This window comes from Perissodus microlepis, chromosome 9 (assembly GCF_051167445.1).
Source record: "Perissodus microlepis isolate ML-2025 ecotype Zambia chromosome 9, ASM5116744v1, whole genome shotgun sequence".
In the NCBI taxonomy this organism is placed as follows: domain Eukaryota; kingdom Metazoa; phylum Chordata; class Actinopteri; order Cichliformes; family Cichlidae; genus Perissodus; species Perissodus microlepis.
The window spans coordinates 32,100,587-32,117,500 of NC_140469.1; the positions used below are offsets into that span (position 1 = coordinate 32,100,587).

General features: G+C 44.5%; 1 protein-coding gene across 1 annotated transcript in view; it reads right to left on the reverse strand.

Annotated features, from left to right (window-relative positions):
• Positions 1 to 226: 226 nt before the first annotated feature.
• The window catches only part of LOC146380876 (melanoma receptor tyrosine-protein kinase-like), a 43,839-nt gene continuing 27,151 nt past the window's right edge, over positions 227 to 16,914 (reverse strand). The window contains exons 3-27 of the mRNA XM_084940268.1: positions 15,620 to 15,827; positions 13,028 to 13,162; positions 12,829 to 12,897; positions 12,606 to 12,724; positions 11,494 to 11,635; positions 11,228 to 11,341; positions 11,030 to 11,156; positions 10,721 to 10,794; positions 10,506 to 10,596; positions 9,869 to 10,068; positions 9,651 to 9,783; positions 8,756 to 8,846; positions 8,126 to 8,283; positions 7,985 to 8,017; positions 6,661 to 6,805; positions 6,375 to 6,497; positions 6,105 to 6,203; positions 5,670 to 5,855; positions 4,810 to 4,965; positions 4,586 to 4,661; positions 3,492 to 3,638; positions 3,095 to 3,192; positions 1,694 to 1,828; positions 1,294 to 1,384; positions 227 to 1,155 (exon numbers count right to left, since the gene is read on the reverse strand). Of these exons, the coding sequence (XP_084796394.1) occupies positions 812 to 1,155; positions 1,294 to 1,384; positions 1,694 to 1,828; positions 3,095 to 3,192; positions 3,492 to 3,638; positions 4,586 to 4,661; positions 4,810 to 4,965; positions 5,670 to 5,855; positions 6,105 to 6,203; positions 6,375 to 6,497; positions 6,661 to 6,805; positions 7,985 to 8,017; positions 8,126 to 8,283; positions 8,756 to 8,846; positions 9,651 to 9,783; positions 9,869 to 10,068; positions 10,506 to 10,596; positions 10,721 to 10,794; positions 11,030 to 11,156; positions 11,228 to 11,341; positions 11,494 to 11,635; positions 12,606 to 12,724; positions 12,829 to 12,897; positions 13,028 to 13,162; positions 15,620 to 15,827 (3,294 nt within the window). The 3' untranslated portion in view covers positions 227 to 811. The remainder of the gene's footprint in view (positions 1,156 to 1,293; positions 1,385 to 1,693; positions 1,829 to 3,094; positions 3,193 to 3,491; positions 3,639 to 4,585; positions 4,662 to 4,809; positions 4,966 to 5,669; positions 5,856 to 6,104; positions 6,204 to 6,374; positions 6,498 to 6,660; positions 6,806 to 7,984; positions 8,018 to 8,125; positions 8,284 to 8,755; positions 8,847 to 9,650; positions 9,784 to 9,868; positions 10,069 to 10,505; positions 10,597 to 10,720; positions 10,795 to 11,029; positions 11,157 to 11,227; positions 11,342 to 11,493; positions 11,636 to 12,605; positions 12,725 to 12,828; positions 12,898 to 13,027; positions 13,163 to 15,619; positions 15,828 to 16,914) is intronic.

Sequence of the window (16,914 nt, forward strand, 5' to 3'; positions counted from 1 at the left end):
CAAACAGGGACTCGAATGTCAAGCTATGAGGGGCCCTCAGTAACCGATGCACCACAACAATGACAATAACTCAGCATTGTCGATAAAACTTGGGTTGATTTTTTTGGAATATTCAAACTAAACAAAACCAGTTCAGCACTGTGAGCTGTAAAAGTTGGATCTAAATTTGATAGATTGAAAAGTTTTTCTGTCTGGACTCTCGAGACTCACTCCAAACTGCTCCCACTCTGATCAGATGCTCTTTATTGTTCGTTGTTGGGCACATCTTCATCATCCATGTTCCTCTAACACATTAAAGTCCTGATCATCATCGTTTCCATAAATATGAAAACTATTTATTCTCTTGAAAAGGAAAAGCTGACAAAGGTTCAGTACCTGCAGACAGCCTCTCAACTTCCATAAATTTACACTATCAACAGTGATACACAGACACGAGCAGTAGTGGTTAACAGGAAATCGTGATTTGGCTCATTCTTGTCAAGTAAAGCAAAGAATTCATAACTTTATACACTTTATACAATAAAAGTTCATTCAGAGTATTTCAACTCAAACAGAAGGTTTTAGTCAGACTGAGACTGTTAAAGAAACTCGTTCAGGAGCTGCAGAGCTTAAACCAAGTCCTTTGGTCCTACCAGTCAAACAAACTTGCAAAGATCAATTGTGAGTCTGAGGCTGTCGGTCTGGATGAAGTGCTGCCTCTGCTCCAGTCAGTGTTTCCTGAAGAACTGACTGTAAAACAATTAATTCCTGTGGGCAGCTTGAATGAAAGTAGAGCACGGCTTCAGTCTGACAGCCCGAGTGCTGCTGCCCCCTAGCGGACGGGAGCATGTAGAGCGCCGCCCACACCCAGATACTCGAGGTTCTCTGCTGCTGGGAGGAACAGATGGTTCTCGGCTAACGTTGCATCTGTAATGGTCTGAGGCAGGAAGTCAGCCTGGTAGTCTGGATTATCAAGGCTGTGACTGGTCACCAGAGGGCGCAGTTTGAAGGACGCATTCAGGTATTCGGGTCCATAGGGCACTTGGGAGGTGTTCAGATCCTCCAGCGGGTGGGGAAGTGGGCCCCAGCCCAGGCTCAGGTCCTCATAATTAGGGTTTAAAACCTTGGAGAGCCGGCTGCTCTGGCTGGTCTCACTCACACTCTGGTTCATGTACTCTGGAAGGCAGAGCAGGAAAATGCTGTTTAGGTATTAATTAATTTTCTGTCATGAAGACAGTTTGCTGTCTGGCTATTGATTGATTTACATCTCCTAATTATTTGTCACTGGTCTGAGTTATGTTTGATGATGGATACCGTGGTCGATGAAGTCCTTTTCCAGTGCGCTGTCAGTGGGATCGGTGATGTACCGCAGGGCGAGGCTGTTCTCTCCGGCCGGATGACCATTCTGACACGAACGAAGAGAATCAATGAAACACCTCTGTTTCATCAAAGCACGTTCATTAGAATGAAACACAGAGGAAATATTTAAAGTATATAAATAGCTGTACTTCTGGCCACTTATGGCGAGTGGAAGTAGACGGTTTACATTTACTTGGGTCACCAGGGGGCGCCGAACACTTTCTTAAGTACGATGTTTTTTCATGTAACGTTTACTAAAATGTTTGATAAAACATATAGATATGTAACAATGTGTCTTTAGACTAGATTAGACTACAATAGGTGTGTGTGTGTGTGTGTGTGTGTGTGTCCATACCATGGGCCGGTCCTTATGGTTACCCATGCCTCTGTAGGGCAGCAGGTATTCGTCCGGGTCAATAACGTCCTCGGTGTCGTCGGTACTCAGCAGACGAGAGTAAAACCTGCTGTCTGACGGACTCGGCAGGTCCCCCTAACAAAAATAATTAATGTAGTCGAGTTTATGCTATGTAACTGTTTTTTTCTTTAAAGACGATCATTATTGTTCATTTTTATTATAATTATCATCTTCTGGATTGAAACCAAAGAGAAACAGCTTTGCATTTATTGGAAGTTTGTTTGAAATCATTTTCTCGTGTTTCTTTTGAACCTCTTCTTTCTACACACCGAAACTTTACATTCCCTGTTAGTTCTGTGCAGTTAATAAATACTAATATTATTTCATTATAATAGTTTACTCATCTATATTCACCGTGTGAGTATGAGTTAGAACACACGTTGATCCCAAACTGCTTAATTCTCTAATAAACAGGAAGTAAAGAGATGAACTGATGATATGATGTTTGTTGGGTCTAATAATTCAACTATGTTCATGTGTTTTTATAAAAAAAAATCTCAGCTGTAGATATTTCTAAAATACTTTTTCTCCTGGATTAAATTTATTCCTGTTTTGTGTCTGAATGATCCAGATCGTGACATATTCTCCACGTGCACCCCATACTGTGATCAGAATTTGGTTCTTTACATTTAAAAAATTAATTGTATCATACTTTAATTCATCATATGCCAGCGCAATCAAGAGGAAACAAAAAGAAAAGACGACGGACGGTTTTCCATATGAAAACAAAATTGTTTTATTTTTCTAACATCTTCATTTTCAAAACAGGAAAAACTGAGTTAAATGTGGTCATTAGAAGTAGAAATGCTTTATCTTTTTTCTAATCAGTTAACTTATTAATTAGGTTAATTAGGTTAAGTGTCAGCTTCAGCTTCCTTCTTTCATTTTCAGTAAGAAGGTTTTGGTTTATTCCTGTAGTTTTTTGATTACTATAAAAGTAGATTATTGTTAAGGTTAAAATGTAAATATTTATGGATTGTTAATAATAGAGCTGATTGCTGACCAAGTGATTTACCTTCATACAGAAACACTGAGTCCTATGAGCGTAAATGATTTCTCACAAATGTCACAAATATTCGATCGATCAGACGATTAGCTTGTTTAACAACCGTCCCCCTGATGTGTGTGGTGAGTCAAGAGTTCACGTTCAGCACAGCTTTCGAATGAACAAATGTCTGAGAAATAAGACAATATTAATATAATATAATATTAATATTATTACATGTAGAAAATATCTGGACAGTCAGATGGTAAAGGATCTCCATATTACCAACCCTCAGTGAAGAAAATCTTTTTATAAGTGTTATTATACAAGTAAATGACATGAAATCCCTGGTTTACCTGTATGACCAGGTATCTGGACGGGTCGCTGGCCATCTTGGAGAACTCCACCATCAGCTCTTTGAACCTGGGCCGACTGGACGGGTCGATCATCCAGCCTGCAGAAGCAAAGTGGATGATTTTCAGTCTTCTCTACAGCTGAGCTGCTCCAGACTTTATCTCAGATATTCGTGTTCGTCAAACCAAAGAACTTTTAGTACTTCATGTAGAATTTTTTTTGTCTGACTTCATGAAATTTAGACCGTAGCCTGGAGCCATTGTAAGACAAACAGACGCCAGATTCGATGACATGATGAGTTTTTTGTGAAAAAGCGCCATAACTATTTGAAAGTTTGACACCTTCATGTTCCCATCAAGGCGCAATTTTTCTACCAGCACCACCTGCGTCTCGTCTTACATTTGACCATGATCATGTAGACATCGATGGTGCAGATGGGGGGCTGAGGCAGCCGCTCGCCTCTCCCCAGCACCGTGGCGATCTCGCTGGCCGGGATGCCGTCGTATGGCTTGGAGCCGAACGTCATGATCTCCCACACCGTCACACCTGCAGACCATCGACTGTTAGAGCAGACTCAGCGCTCGGTAAAACCTCCGTCACACAACAACAGACACGATGAAGTAAACAACATGAGTTCAAGGAGGGTTTGTTCCTGATGAGAATTTAATGGTAATGATCATTTTTATTTGCATGTATATAAAAGACAGAAATATCTTCTGGGGCCCGAACGGTGAATCAGTAAGTAAGCAACTTGAACCTGAACTGTTTTTCTGTCAAATGCCCAGGAGGGGGCAGTCCTGCCGGACTGAAATCTATGAGAAGATCACTCTAATGCTCACTGGATCTATGACGTCAGAGAGCATTTTATGGTCGACCTCTTGTGTCAGGTCATACACAAGGCAACAGCATGTTAATGGTTTCAATTTTAATGTTTCCATTTGAAGTAAAATAGACAATAAAGCAGATGATTCTTTATGGAGGGCTACCTCATGATTAACTAGTAGCTGTTAATCATCACAATCAAAATACTTTTTTATATCCAACTATCCATCCATCATTTTTAGTGAAGAGCAAGAGTCCATAAGAGCGGGATAAAGAAACTATACAGAGCCACCATCAGTGCTCTTACTGGTCTGTGGAGCCATATCACGGTTAATATCTAACATAATAAAATAAACACAAAACCCAAGTTCATAACTGTGTCTTCTGAGATGGAGGAAGTGGCTTGTGATGGGACACATGAGCTCTTTTGCTTTGGCTGAGACCCAATTCAAAATGAAAACTGTACATCCAGTTATTAATGTGCATCCATACATGCAGCCATCCATCCATCTGCTTCCACTTATCAAATTCAGTGTCGTGGGTGGAGCCTATCCCAGCTGGGATAGAACAGCTGTCTTTTTATGTCACAGTAAGAAAATAACTTTTTCAGGTGTAGTGAAACAAGTAACCAGTGGGCCTTGTGCAGGCTAGAGAGCCACAGATTGACCCACCGTAACTCCAGACATCACTCTGATGGGTGTAAGTCCACTGGAGGATCGACTCTAATGCCATCCACTTAATGGGAACCTGCGTTAAACAGAGGAAGACAAACACACACAGACAGGTGAGGAACATTTTAACAGAGAAGCCCAACATCCTGTCTGATTTAGTCTTTTGTGGTTTTGTCCTGATAGAAATCAGCTTGTCTCCGAGTGCCAGCCACATGAAAACACACCTTTCCTCCATCAGCGTGATATTCCTTCTCATCTGCTGTCAGAAGCTTGGCAAGGCCGAAGTCGGTGATCTTGACGTGGTTAGGACTCTTCAAAAGGACGTTCCTTGCAGCCAGGTCACGATGCACCAGGTGACGCTCCTCTAGGTAGTTCATCCCCTGCACACAAACGTCACGCATGCACACAAGTTTTCAGTATGAGTAAAACCAGCTGTGTGATAACTGGCTGGGCTGCAGCACCAGTATCTCTGCAAAAGAAATGAAGTCCAGAAACTGCAGGTGATGCTGACTCCAACAATCGTTCAGTGTCCACAGATCCACGTGTAAAAATGTCAAAAGTTACAGCAGAAATAAACATGTTTACAGCCTCATACAAAAATGTGTAAATGACTGTAACTCATCTGTGTAAATTGTTTGTTTTTGTTTAACTTCTTCAGGCTGCTGCCTTTAGGGGGCGCCAGAGCAGCTCATCTGCCCCATCTCCCCCTCTCCCAGCATCCTCATCGGTCACACCAGCTTTCTGCACGTCCTCCTTCACTGCATCCATGAACTATCTCTGAGGTTTTCCCGTTTTTCTCCTGCCATCAGCTCCATATTCAGCACCCACGATCCCATCAGCACACTTTATGAATGGAGAATGCTCTCATCAGGTTTCACTGTGAGCCTCTGACCTTGTACCTTGTGATTTTCCCAGCACTTAAAAATCCAAATCAGACTTAAAACGGACTAAACAGATTAGCACATGGTTTCTTGTGTTTGCATTAATGAGCCTCAGCAGGCTTAAAGAGAGCTGCACACTGAGCTGGTGCCTCGGGCAGGAGAGTTTCTCCTTAGAGGAGGTCTTGCTGACCTCATTTACTCACCTTAGCAATCTGGACACACCAGTTGAGCAGCCACTGCGCCCCAATGCTATCCCTGTGGTGCCGGACATAGTCCAGCAAGCAGCCGTACGGCATCAGCTGAGTAACCAGCTGGACTGATGATGTCAGGCAGATTCCCAGCAGGCGGCACACATGAGGGTGATCCACACTCGCCATCACATACGCTTCCTACACAGACAGCAGTGTTACTGAGAAACATCCACGGGAACGTCTGAGCTACGGATGCAGCTGTGGAGCATTTTTAACTTCAGTGCGCCCTTTAATCAGCTCAAGATTAAGATCAAACGTTTTTAAACCACTTAAATGTAAGAAGATATTTGGTGGAGCGACTTAAAATTCAAGATACAAAATACTTAACAGTCACTAACAATGTGTTTGTAGAGCAGGAAAAAGAAGAAGCACACAGAGGAGTCTTACATCCAGGACTTCTTGGTTGGCTTTCGGTGACGTGGCCTCTCTGAGAACTTTGATGGCTACTGGGATCTTCACATTCTCGCCTTCAGGGATCCACAAACCCTAAACAAACAAACACTTTATTCTGTCCAACTAGCAGGAGTGTGACTGGGCTGTGATCAAGTCTGGACTAAAGTGTTGGATGACAGCAGCATTTCCTCTGCTGCACTCACATGACTAAACATTTAAAGTACCACCATGAGGGGATCATTCTCTTGCATCAAACATATTTACCTTGTACACCGTCCCAAAGGCGCCGGAGCCGAGCACCCTGACCTTCTTAAACTCGGTCTCCTTCAGGATCCTCAGCAGTGCCTGGTTAGGTGCCTGACCACTGGGGGTCAGCGGCTCCACCAGCTACAACATTTAAATGATAAAAGTCATCCAATAGCATCATATGTAGAGAGACTTCAGTTCATATTTTGGAGCTACCAACCAAATCAAACCCAGGTTCATCATTAATGCATTCATTTTACTATCGATCACGTTTTAAATGCAGAATGAAAAGCAGAGTCTTCACCTCTCTCTCCTGCAGTAGGCGGCGTACAGTTCGCTTCCTCTTAATTTGCATTCGTCGTAGCAACACAAAGATGATCAGCGACACAATGACGAGAAGCAGGAGCCCTCCAATCACACTGGCCGCCAGTGTAGAGTGTGCAAGAGAGCTGTGAAGAGAGAGCGTTAAATGATGCTGACAGCATGCAGAGTCATAGAGTCCTGTTCAAACTGGAGATGGCACGATACCACTTTTTTATTCCCTATACCGATATCAGAAATTTGAATATCGGCCGATACTGATATAAATCTGATACAGTGCATTTTATAATCGGTAAAACTTTTTTTAAATATCTTTCTGCATTTTGTATAAGTTCATACTCAAGTAAAAACACCAAAACACTAAAGCTATTCTGTTACACCTGTATGCAAAAAAAATAAACTGCACCCAAAATATTTCATAGTTCAGCAAAACTGATCAATCTAATAAACTTAAACCTACTCCATCCTCCCTGTTCTGGTAGTTTAAAGAGTACTTAGCAGAAATATTAAATAACCAAACTAAGAGGGTTGCAAACTCCAGCAAAAAAATAAAGGGAACCACCCCCACCCTCCACCTCATCATGATTAATCGACGTAATCAACTTTAATTTAATGTGCATGTAAAAAATGCACAGAAATCAATTATTTTTCTACAATAATTAAATAGTTTCAACATCTTTCTTCAACAGAACTGCAGACTGCACAGATGGTATCTTCCCAAAGGAAAAAGTACTATAGCTTACTAGGGTATATTAGACTTAATAGTTACTATATACAGTAATGGACTTCTATACATTTTACATCAGATTAAAACTTTGGGTGTAAGATTAAGATAATTATTTATTAAAAGCTGGACATTTTAAATGAGAATAAGAAAGAAAAGTATGTCTTTGTGCCCCCTTTTCCCTGTTCATGCCCTATCGGCCCCCCTGGCTAAACTTTGCTAGATCCGCCCCTGCACAGTTACCAGCCGTCAGCTGCGTAGAAAAAGATCCTGGTGTAGAAAGTAATATTAAATAAATTCTAATAATACATTATCAAGCTTAAACGTGCTGCTGTTGTTCAGCTGCTGGTTTCCTCTTTCTGGTGCAAAGTGGTCCAAAAACAAACAAGAGAGACGGACTCGCGACAAAAAAGCTGATCAGCTGATCATTGATCAGTTTCATGATTGAAGTAGCAGCAGGAGAGAGAGAGAGAGAGAGGGGCAGTCGCTCCATATATATATATTGTTGAAATGCAAAAGTTTATTTGGCATCATCTTTTCTGTGTTGATTTCAGTTAAGATACAACCAAAGATATATTTTTACCCATTGCATCCAGACAATCCAGGACCAGAACACCTGCAGACACACAGACACAAAACATCTTAAATCCAGTGTTAGACGCTCTGTTTAATATCAGCTGCTCTGCCGACACCCTCAGCGGGGATTCAGCAGCATGCGCCTCACCCCTCGCTGCAGTTCTGGTGGCAGGACCGGCACTGGCCCATTCTGTCGGCGTATTTCCAGACCAACTTGCCTCCCTCTCCCTGCACACCATGAGGGCAGTGTGGCACGCAGTGGGGGCCATCTTTAACATGGGCACACTGGGAACACTTGTCAGGGCCCTGCAGGTGGGGATGATGATGGGGATGTTCATTTTCTAAACCACGATTTATGATTTTTGTCTTTGTACAAGGACCAAAATATTTACAGAAAAACAAAATGTGCCAAAAAATGTTTCATTCTCAAAGCGAATGTCTCATGTTTCCTGTCCCGTTGTTAACACCCTTGCTCCTGTATTTGTCTGCAGGATTAATTTAACATCTACTGATCATGCCCTTTTTACCTTAATTTTTGATATAAATCTCAAAAAGAACTAAAAATATGTTTTTAATACACAAAATCTTAAAGATCTGCTTTGAAAAACCTTAAAAAGTTTGAACTTTCAGGTTCAGACATGAAGAAAAGTACGGAGTATTAATTAGAAAAATCAGCAGCTGTTACAGTTGCTTGTATGCTTTGACTGTCCGATGCTATTTCACACTGTACACTCTTCCTAGCAACAATGGCAACAATAGCAGTAGAAGCTGCACTGACCGGTCCGGAGCAGGTCAGCAACCTGGTTTGCAGCATACACTCTGGGTGACACTGGACACAGCTGCCATTTACCTCCACCTCTCTGGGTTCCCTGCAGGAGGACACAGAGAAAGATCCAGAGTCAGTGTGCAGAAGCTCACCGGGGGAACAAGAGCTCGGTTTTCTGCACTGATGGAAATGATGGATTTCCTCCAATAGCCACTTAAGGCTGTATCCAGCAGGGGGTCCAGCCCCACAGACTCACATGTTACAATGAATTAATTCATAATTAACTAACCTTCTAAACAACTGTTCAGGGGTGACTTGTTGTGCAGCTATTTTCATTAGAAGAAGTATTTCCTCCAGTTTTGATGAGTGAAATTCTGCTTTTTTTTATTTGTTTCTGAGCAAACTCATCTGAATTACTGGTATTTATGTTGGGGAGTGTAGTGACTGCAGGGACAATGACGACTTTTACCTGGATGTGTGTGTGCTGTAGAACAAGTTTATTTGATTTTAGATGTTTGTGTATCATCTGTGTTTGTGACATTAATTGTGTAGAGTGTGAATATTGAGAGACTAGGTAGCAGCTAAGGTAGCAGCCAAATTTAGCAGCAGCACCAGGTTAGCTTGAGGTTATGCCTGTAACCTCCGTTCTCTGAGTGTTGGGTGTAGTGATTCTGTAAATTTAGAATTAAATAAAAATATATGTAGAACCTAAAATATTTTTAGCACGTATACATGTCTGTGTATCTACAAAGTTTATGGTTGAGCTAGCCAATCAAGCTAGCTAATCTTAGCTGATTACTTACTGGCTGAATATAAATGGACAGCAGAAAGCCTGTTTTGAAGCCTGACAAAAGGCTTCACAGAGACATAGCAACTGCTTCACTAATGTTTAAAGTCTATAACTCACCCTTGCAGCAGGTTGCACGACACCACACAGCGGCCCTTGCGGTTGAATTGCCGGCAGGACAAACACATGGTGGGCCCTGGACCCCAGCAGCCCAAATCTGTACACTCCGTGTCACAGGTTTGATTGTTCCTCTCTGTGTCGCAGAGACAAGAATATTGTCTTATTTCTCAGACATTCGTTCATTCAATAGCTGTGCTGAACGTGAACTCTTGACTCACCACACACATCAGGGGGACTGTTGTTCGACAAGCTAATGGTCTGGTCGGTTGATCTGAATAGGTGGGACCACTGGTCTTTCCAAACATAACATAACTCGGGGTTATTCTTCACTGCCACTACTCCGGCACTGACCTCCTTCAGAGAGCGCAAACCCAGCCACTGCAGGTTCTTCAAGCTCACCACGGCCAAACTGTGTTTACTGAAGAGCAAGAGTCCATAAGAGCGGGGTACAGAAACAATACAGAGCCATCATCAGCACTCTTGCTGGTCCAACAACCATCCATCCATCCATCCATCCACCAACCATCCATCTTCTTCCGCTTACCAAATCATGTCATGCTGACACTGATACTGAGTAAAGTCTGAAGTCAAACGAAATGAGAGTACCCACAGGACGGGCTTCATGAACCAAAACACAGACCAAATATCTACATATGAAACCAGTGTTGAGCTACACTTCCATTTGTCAGAGTGCAAAAGAAACCACCCATTATGGAAGCAGATTTATGGGCCCAGAACAGCTCAGAGGTTTAGTTGTCATAGTTCCTTTATAACCTCGGTGTAAACTGTTATCAGTTTGGAAAGAAAACCCACATATTTCACATATTTCTGGTATTTCTGGACAGTGAGACTCACGAGAATGTCGTTCTTCCTCTGATGATCTCCAGGTTCTCAAACACAGACAGAGATGTCAGATTCTTGGGCCAGAACTGAATCATCAGGTAACCTGGACGACACAAACACTGGCTGTTGCTGCAATCTTCAAAACTTTAACAACTCCATGAATCAGAAGGCAACAAACTACAGATTCAGTTAGTGTGACTCCCATTGCTCTCAGGCTGTAGACCTACCAGTGATTTCCTTCACTGTCTTGAAGTTCTCCAGCTTCTCGGGCTCCATGGGTGGGATGTTGTAATGCGGATCCCTGGAATGGCAAATCAGCACAAGTCATTGACACAGAGGACGGCCTACTCAGCTGACTGCACCGAACATGAATGAGTCATTTATTTCTGTCAGGCTAACTTAATGAAGCCTGTGTTTCATGACAGGTGAGCTTTGGCGATGTGCTGAGGTGTGGCTGTGGGTATGATGCTGTTAGCATCCAGCTACCGTGAAGTCGCAGTGTAACACTGTGATGTTTAGTGGGAGGAGCTCCTCACCCAGTGAAGGAGGATTCAAGGATGACGACGTCGCCGTTGATTTTGGTGCAGTCCTTAAACAAGTCAATGTTGGAGGCGTTGATAGCGATGGTGTTGATCAGAGTGCCAAACCTGACCCCGTCACATGCTGCAGGAGAGAAAGAGCTGGTCAGGTGATTTGATTGATTCTCAGGTGTCTCTCACTCGCGCGCTCTCTACCTTTAGGACAGGGTCCGTCACAGTCTTTGCAGCGTTGGATTCCATTCTCCTTCACCTCGTACATCCTGTTGCTACAGGAACGAACACACGAGCCTTCAGTCACCACGTAGTTATCTACACCCAAACAGAAGCAAACAGAGCTCATTAAGGACAAAGACCACGTTTAGGTCTCTAGCTGGAAGCTACATTGTTTTCAACCCTGTCACACTGAGGCTTCCAGGGACACCACCACAGGTGAATGATGTGATTTATGTGTAAGTCCGTACGTGGGCAGGCCTTGACGCAGGTCGCTCCGAAGGTGAATTTGGCGTTGGGGTTTTCGACCACCTGATGAAGTATGGAGTCATAGCGTTTCAAAGGTGGACACGCGTCTTTACAGATTCCATCATCGTTGAAAGCCCTGCAGGCCTGGAGAGCACGAGGACAGACAGAGAAAACAGCCTGTATTTAGTCTTTTAATAAGGTGTTTTTTAGCCCGAGTTTTTTAAAACATCAATTCTGAAAAAGTTGTGATACTACACAGATGTTCCATGTTGTAACATAGAATGCATATCAAATCTTTAAACTGAGAAAATAAGAAAAATATGAGCTCATTTTAAATTTGATGGCAGGAACACATCTGTAAGGTAGAACAGGTCTTTGTAAAGGTCTGTGATGGTCTGTGAGCTGAGGCCAGCAGCTGTCCTGCTCTGATGAAGGATTCCAGCTGCTCAGCAGTCCTGGCTTTGTTCATCCTGTTTCTGGTTCTGTGATGTTCCAGATGTTCTCAGCTGGCCTAAGGTCTAGACTGCAGGCAGGCCAGTTCAGCAGCCACACAGCAGGCTGGGCCCAGGTGATGCTAGTCCAGCTGAACTCAGCTTTCTAAAAATGTGTTTAATTACAGTTTATGAATTAACGAGGCGGAAGAAACTACTTTTTTCCCGGGTAAGTTTGGATACCTTTTTTTCTTTTAACATTAAAGTCTGTGTGATGATCTGAAACATGAAAGTGTGGAAAATATGCAGAATTAAAAAATCAGCTGTTTTATGTCATGTTCACATCTGGAGCTTCTTCTCTGCATGATGGCGCTCTGATCTGCAGATGTGGAGCTGAGCTGTGAAACCTGTCACTGATCTCCATCACACAATCACACCTGCTATTAATGCAGTGCTGTCTGAGTCCCCGAAGTTCACGTCTATCCAGTACTGATTTTTACTGATTGCTCCAGATTCTCTGAATCTTTTAATGATCTTATGTACTGTAGATAATGAAATATTCACAGTCTTGTAAATGTGTCTTTGCTGATTGGTGAACACCTGCCCGTCTTGTCCTGTAAAAATCTTTGTCCCAGACATGCAAACTGTAACTGCAGCAGTGCTGTGCGAGGATTAACACTGACCAGGCAGTCGGTGGCCCGAGGTCCAGTGCAGCCCGCAGCACAGTGCTCGTTACAGCAGTCGACGGGTTTGGGCCCCCGACACCTCCAGCTGCACTGCTCTGCACACAGCAGCTTGGTGACTAACAGAAACAGACAGAGAGAGAGACAATCGACACGTACCATCATCGTGACTTTGAACGCACAGTGAACGACTGTGTGAGAGCAGGAAGGAGTGTGTGCTTACATCTCTGACAGTGATCCTGTCCTGCTGCCCAGCACGAGCTGTTATGACAGCTGGGGTCACACGTCTGACCTGGACACACACACACACACACACACACACACACACACACACACACACACACACACACACAGAATTATGAAACCCTTCAGATCACAGCTCAGTAGTAAAGGCTGAAAATCTGAATCTCTGCTCTGCGCACATTTCTTTGGAAAGTCGTCCTTCGTGAACAGCACGCTGTAATTGCTGGCCTTGTCCACGATGTCCCACCAATCGATGGTCTCTATGTTGCACAGCAAAGGATTACGGGTCACCTTTACACCTCCTTTCAGGATCTCTGTGAGGATAATGAAGCAGACATAGGCCGTCAAAACGTTTTCCAACATCCTCCAACACGTCGCCTCTATAAACCATCTGTGACCACAGAAACTTTTATTCTGTTTTTATAAGCAGAAAGGATCAAACTCTACAGCGCAGACGTCATTTTACATCGTGAGACACTGACAGCGATAATAACATTCATACGACTTGTGTTGTATGAACAGATATGAAGGTCTTTGTCAGCAGGATATTGATGCCCTTCTTCACATTTTCCATCCTGTGACCTAAACTGAAATCTTTATTGGACCGATTCTGGTCCCTGGGCCTTATGTTTGACATGCCAGCTCTAGAGGTCTAAGGGACATCTTCATCTTGATTATCTAACATCTGAAATTGTGATGTTGCAGCAATAAAATTTTCAACATATTTTTTGATTTCAGGAATTTTTGGAGGAAGACGCAAAGTATTGAAATCATCAAAGAGATTTATTTTTTTAATATAGTCCAACGAAGCATCTCTGTGAGAGCTCTCTCCACAGCACAGACTTTAAGTTAATGCTGAGTCCACAGTTCAGCCGAAGCAGCGAGTGATGGCCTGGGTGTGGTCTGTTTCCAGCTGCTGGAGCACAATCAGGCGTTGATTGAAGAGTTTTAAATGGTGTGTCCACCCGGCCACCCAGCTCAGCGTGGGTGTCATCACCTCTTCTCAGCAGAATGAAGCAGAAAACAAAGAGCTGACCAAAAATAAAAAGTGAAGGTGCACAGGAACTCCTCCTGCCGGCACACAGCTGCACTTGTGACAGGCAGGACATCAGCATGTAAAGTGTGGGTTACACACTCAGGCTCAGTTTGAAAACAGTGTCAAGTCGTTTTCTTTTAGCTCGTGTCTCTACAAACAGTTCATGTCTGAATACTTTTAGCTGCAGTTCTTGTTGAGAATCAGGATCTCCAAGTCAGGAGCCATTGTTCTCAGCAAGAACAGGGTGGAGCGCCCACTCTGGGTGTAGCAGTGTCTGAGGGTCCTGCAGCCGCCGGCTGCAACGTTCCTCCACTCAAATCACACTTGTGGCGTTTCATAACGCACAGTTTTTGTTGTTGAAGAGTAAAAACACAGACTCTGTTCATAACTTTAACACACTCCATCTGTAGGTGCAGCCAAGGGTGGAGGCTGTCACACCCTCGCTTTCTGCAGATCTTGTGATTTTGTTGGCTTCTCGGAGCGATGACCTCCGGCTTGCACTGCGGTGTTTTGTAACAGGCATTCAACTCAGCTCCTTCAAACCAGAGGCCGTGGTTTTCACCTGGACAGGTGTGGAGTGAAGTGGACTGGCCACACAGGGAGGAATTCAAGATAAGCTCATGGACAGAAGCAGTGGAAATGAGCAGGGAATGCCTGGGAATGCCTCTGTGTGTCTCAGGAGTGTGAGGTCTGACCATCTCTGCTTACACCTTAAACAGTGAGCACCTCTGTATGACCTCAAGCTGGACTCTGGACCGTGGGCTGGAAGTCGTCCGTCTTTGAAGCTGTTACAGAAATACTTCAAGGTTCCCAGAAGCACGAACTAAATGTGTGGATCCATCTGGAAATCTCTGCTTTCCCAGGCTTCCTGAAGTACACATTGCTAATGTTCTCTGCTTTTTGTTGGCTGTTCCAAAATCTGAGTGTCCTTGAACTACTCACCAGCTCTGAATTATCTGGGAAACTTTGCACTCTCTCATCTGGTGCGTGTGTGTGCGTGTGTGTGCGCGTGTGTGTGTGTGTGTGTGTGTGCGTGCGCGTGTGTGTGTGTGTGCGTGTGTGCGTGCGTGTGCGTGTCTGTGTGTGCGTGCGCGCGTGTGTGTGTGCGTGTGCGTGTCTGTGTGTGCGTGCGCGCGTGTGTGTGTGTGTGTGTGCGTGCGTGCGTGTGTGCGTGTGCGTATGTGTGTGTGCGTGTGTGTCTGTGTGTGCGTGTGCGTATGTGTGTGTGCGTGTGTGTCTGTGTGTGCGTGCGCGTATGTGTGTGTGCGTGTGTGTCTGTGTGTGCGTGCGCGTATGTGTGTGTGCGTGTGTGTGTGTGCGTGCGCGTATGTGTGTGTGCGTGTGTGTGTGTGTGCGTGCGTGTATGTGTGTGTGCGTGTGTGTGTGTGCGTGCGTGTGTGTGTGTGCGTGCGCGTATGTGTGTGTGCGTGTGTCTGTGTGTGCGTGCGCGCGTGCGTGTGTGTGTGTGCGTGCGTGTCTGTGTGTGCGTGCGCGCGTGCGTGTGTGTGTGTGCGTGTGTGTCTGTGTGTGCGTGTGCGTGCGTGTGTGTGTCTGTGTGTGCGTGCGTGTGTGTGTGTGCGTGCGTGCGTGTGTGCGTGTGCGTATGTGTGTGTGCGTGTGTGTCTGTGTGTGCGTGTGCGTGCGTGTGTGTGTCTGTGTGTGCGTGTGTGTGTCTGTGTGTGCGTGTGCGTGCGTGCGTGCGCGCGTGCGTGTGTGCGTGCGTGCGCGCGTGTACCGGTCAGGCTGCTGAGCTGCAGCTGTTTCAGGCCGCTGGTGTAGTTGATCGTTGCAGATGAGGCGTTCTTGTGATAGTTAGACATCACCAGCAGAGCGAACCGGCCTTCGTACAGGTTCTGTCCCCGGATCAGTCTCAGGTTGACCAATGGGATGGTCGCCACATCGTTCATAGCGATCAGAACATAACCGCTTACTTCCTGGATGGACTAAAGCAAAGAGGAGGATAAATGAGTCCAAATAAAGTCAGTCATTATTGTCAAAGTAGCCTTTAACAACACTCTCATTGATTGGTTTGATTAACATCATTTTCAAACGCTTTGCTCGCTGCCCTGTTTCTGTGTTTATGTATGAATGTGATGCTGAAACCTGCCCTTCATCATTCTTTCAGTGTTCAGTCACTTTTATGTGCAGGCATGGTCACATGACCAGCTGCCTGAGCGCGACGGATCTGACTCCCACACGGTGCTTCTCAAAGTGTCCCCCTTCTCTTATTTTTTAACATCTGGGTTTGATTTCCCAAAAGCAGAGCTCCTCAAGGCAACCTGATAACAGAGGCTCCTTGAATGCAGCACAGACACAGTTGTGTTTGTGTGAGGGAAGATAAAACAGTAAAAACACAGATGAGTCCCCCGAGGTGCTCGGCATCCACCAAACGTTTCCTCAGGCAGCGAGGCGTTCACGGACCAGTATAACCTCAGGTGGGCCCATCCAGAGCAACAGGAAGTCTCTTCAGTGTAAAGAAGTTCACCTGATAAACGTTCTGAGAAACCTTTACAAAAATGAGTGATTTTAACTTTGTATTTTAGGTTTTCCTCCCTGTTTCAAACTTGTTTTCAGGCTGGAGTGATGTTTGAGGCTCAGAGGAGTGAGGCGTTCCCACCGTCACAGCTGACGTGTGAATCGCACAGAAACATCCACGCTGTTTGGCCTCGCCGTGTCTCTGCTGTTTGCTCTCACAGTGAGTCAGACTTATGAGAACTGGTGTTTAACGATAATTCAGCTCAAGCTGGTTTCCTGTTACTGTGCCAAAAACCAGACGATCCTTCATTCAAAATTATGCTGAAATAAAGTCCGTTAATTTTTATTCCAATAAAAACTATCAGAGAAACTGCAGTCTGTAGTTGCACTCTCTCATCTCGTGTGTGTGTGTGTGTGTGTGTGCGTGTGTGTGCGCGTGTGTGTGTGTGTGCGTGTGTGTGTGTGTGTGCGTGTGTGTGCGCGTGTGTGTGTGTGTGTGTGTGTGTGTGTGTGTGCGTGTGTGTGTGCGTGTGTGTGTGTGTGCGTGTGTGTGTG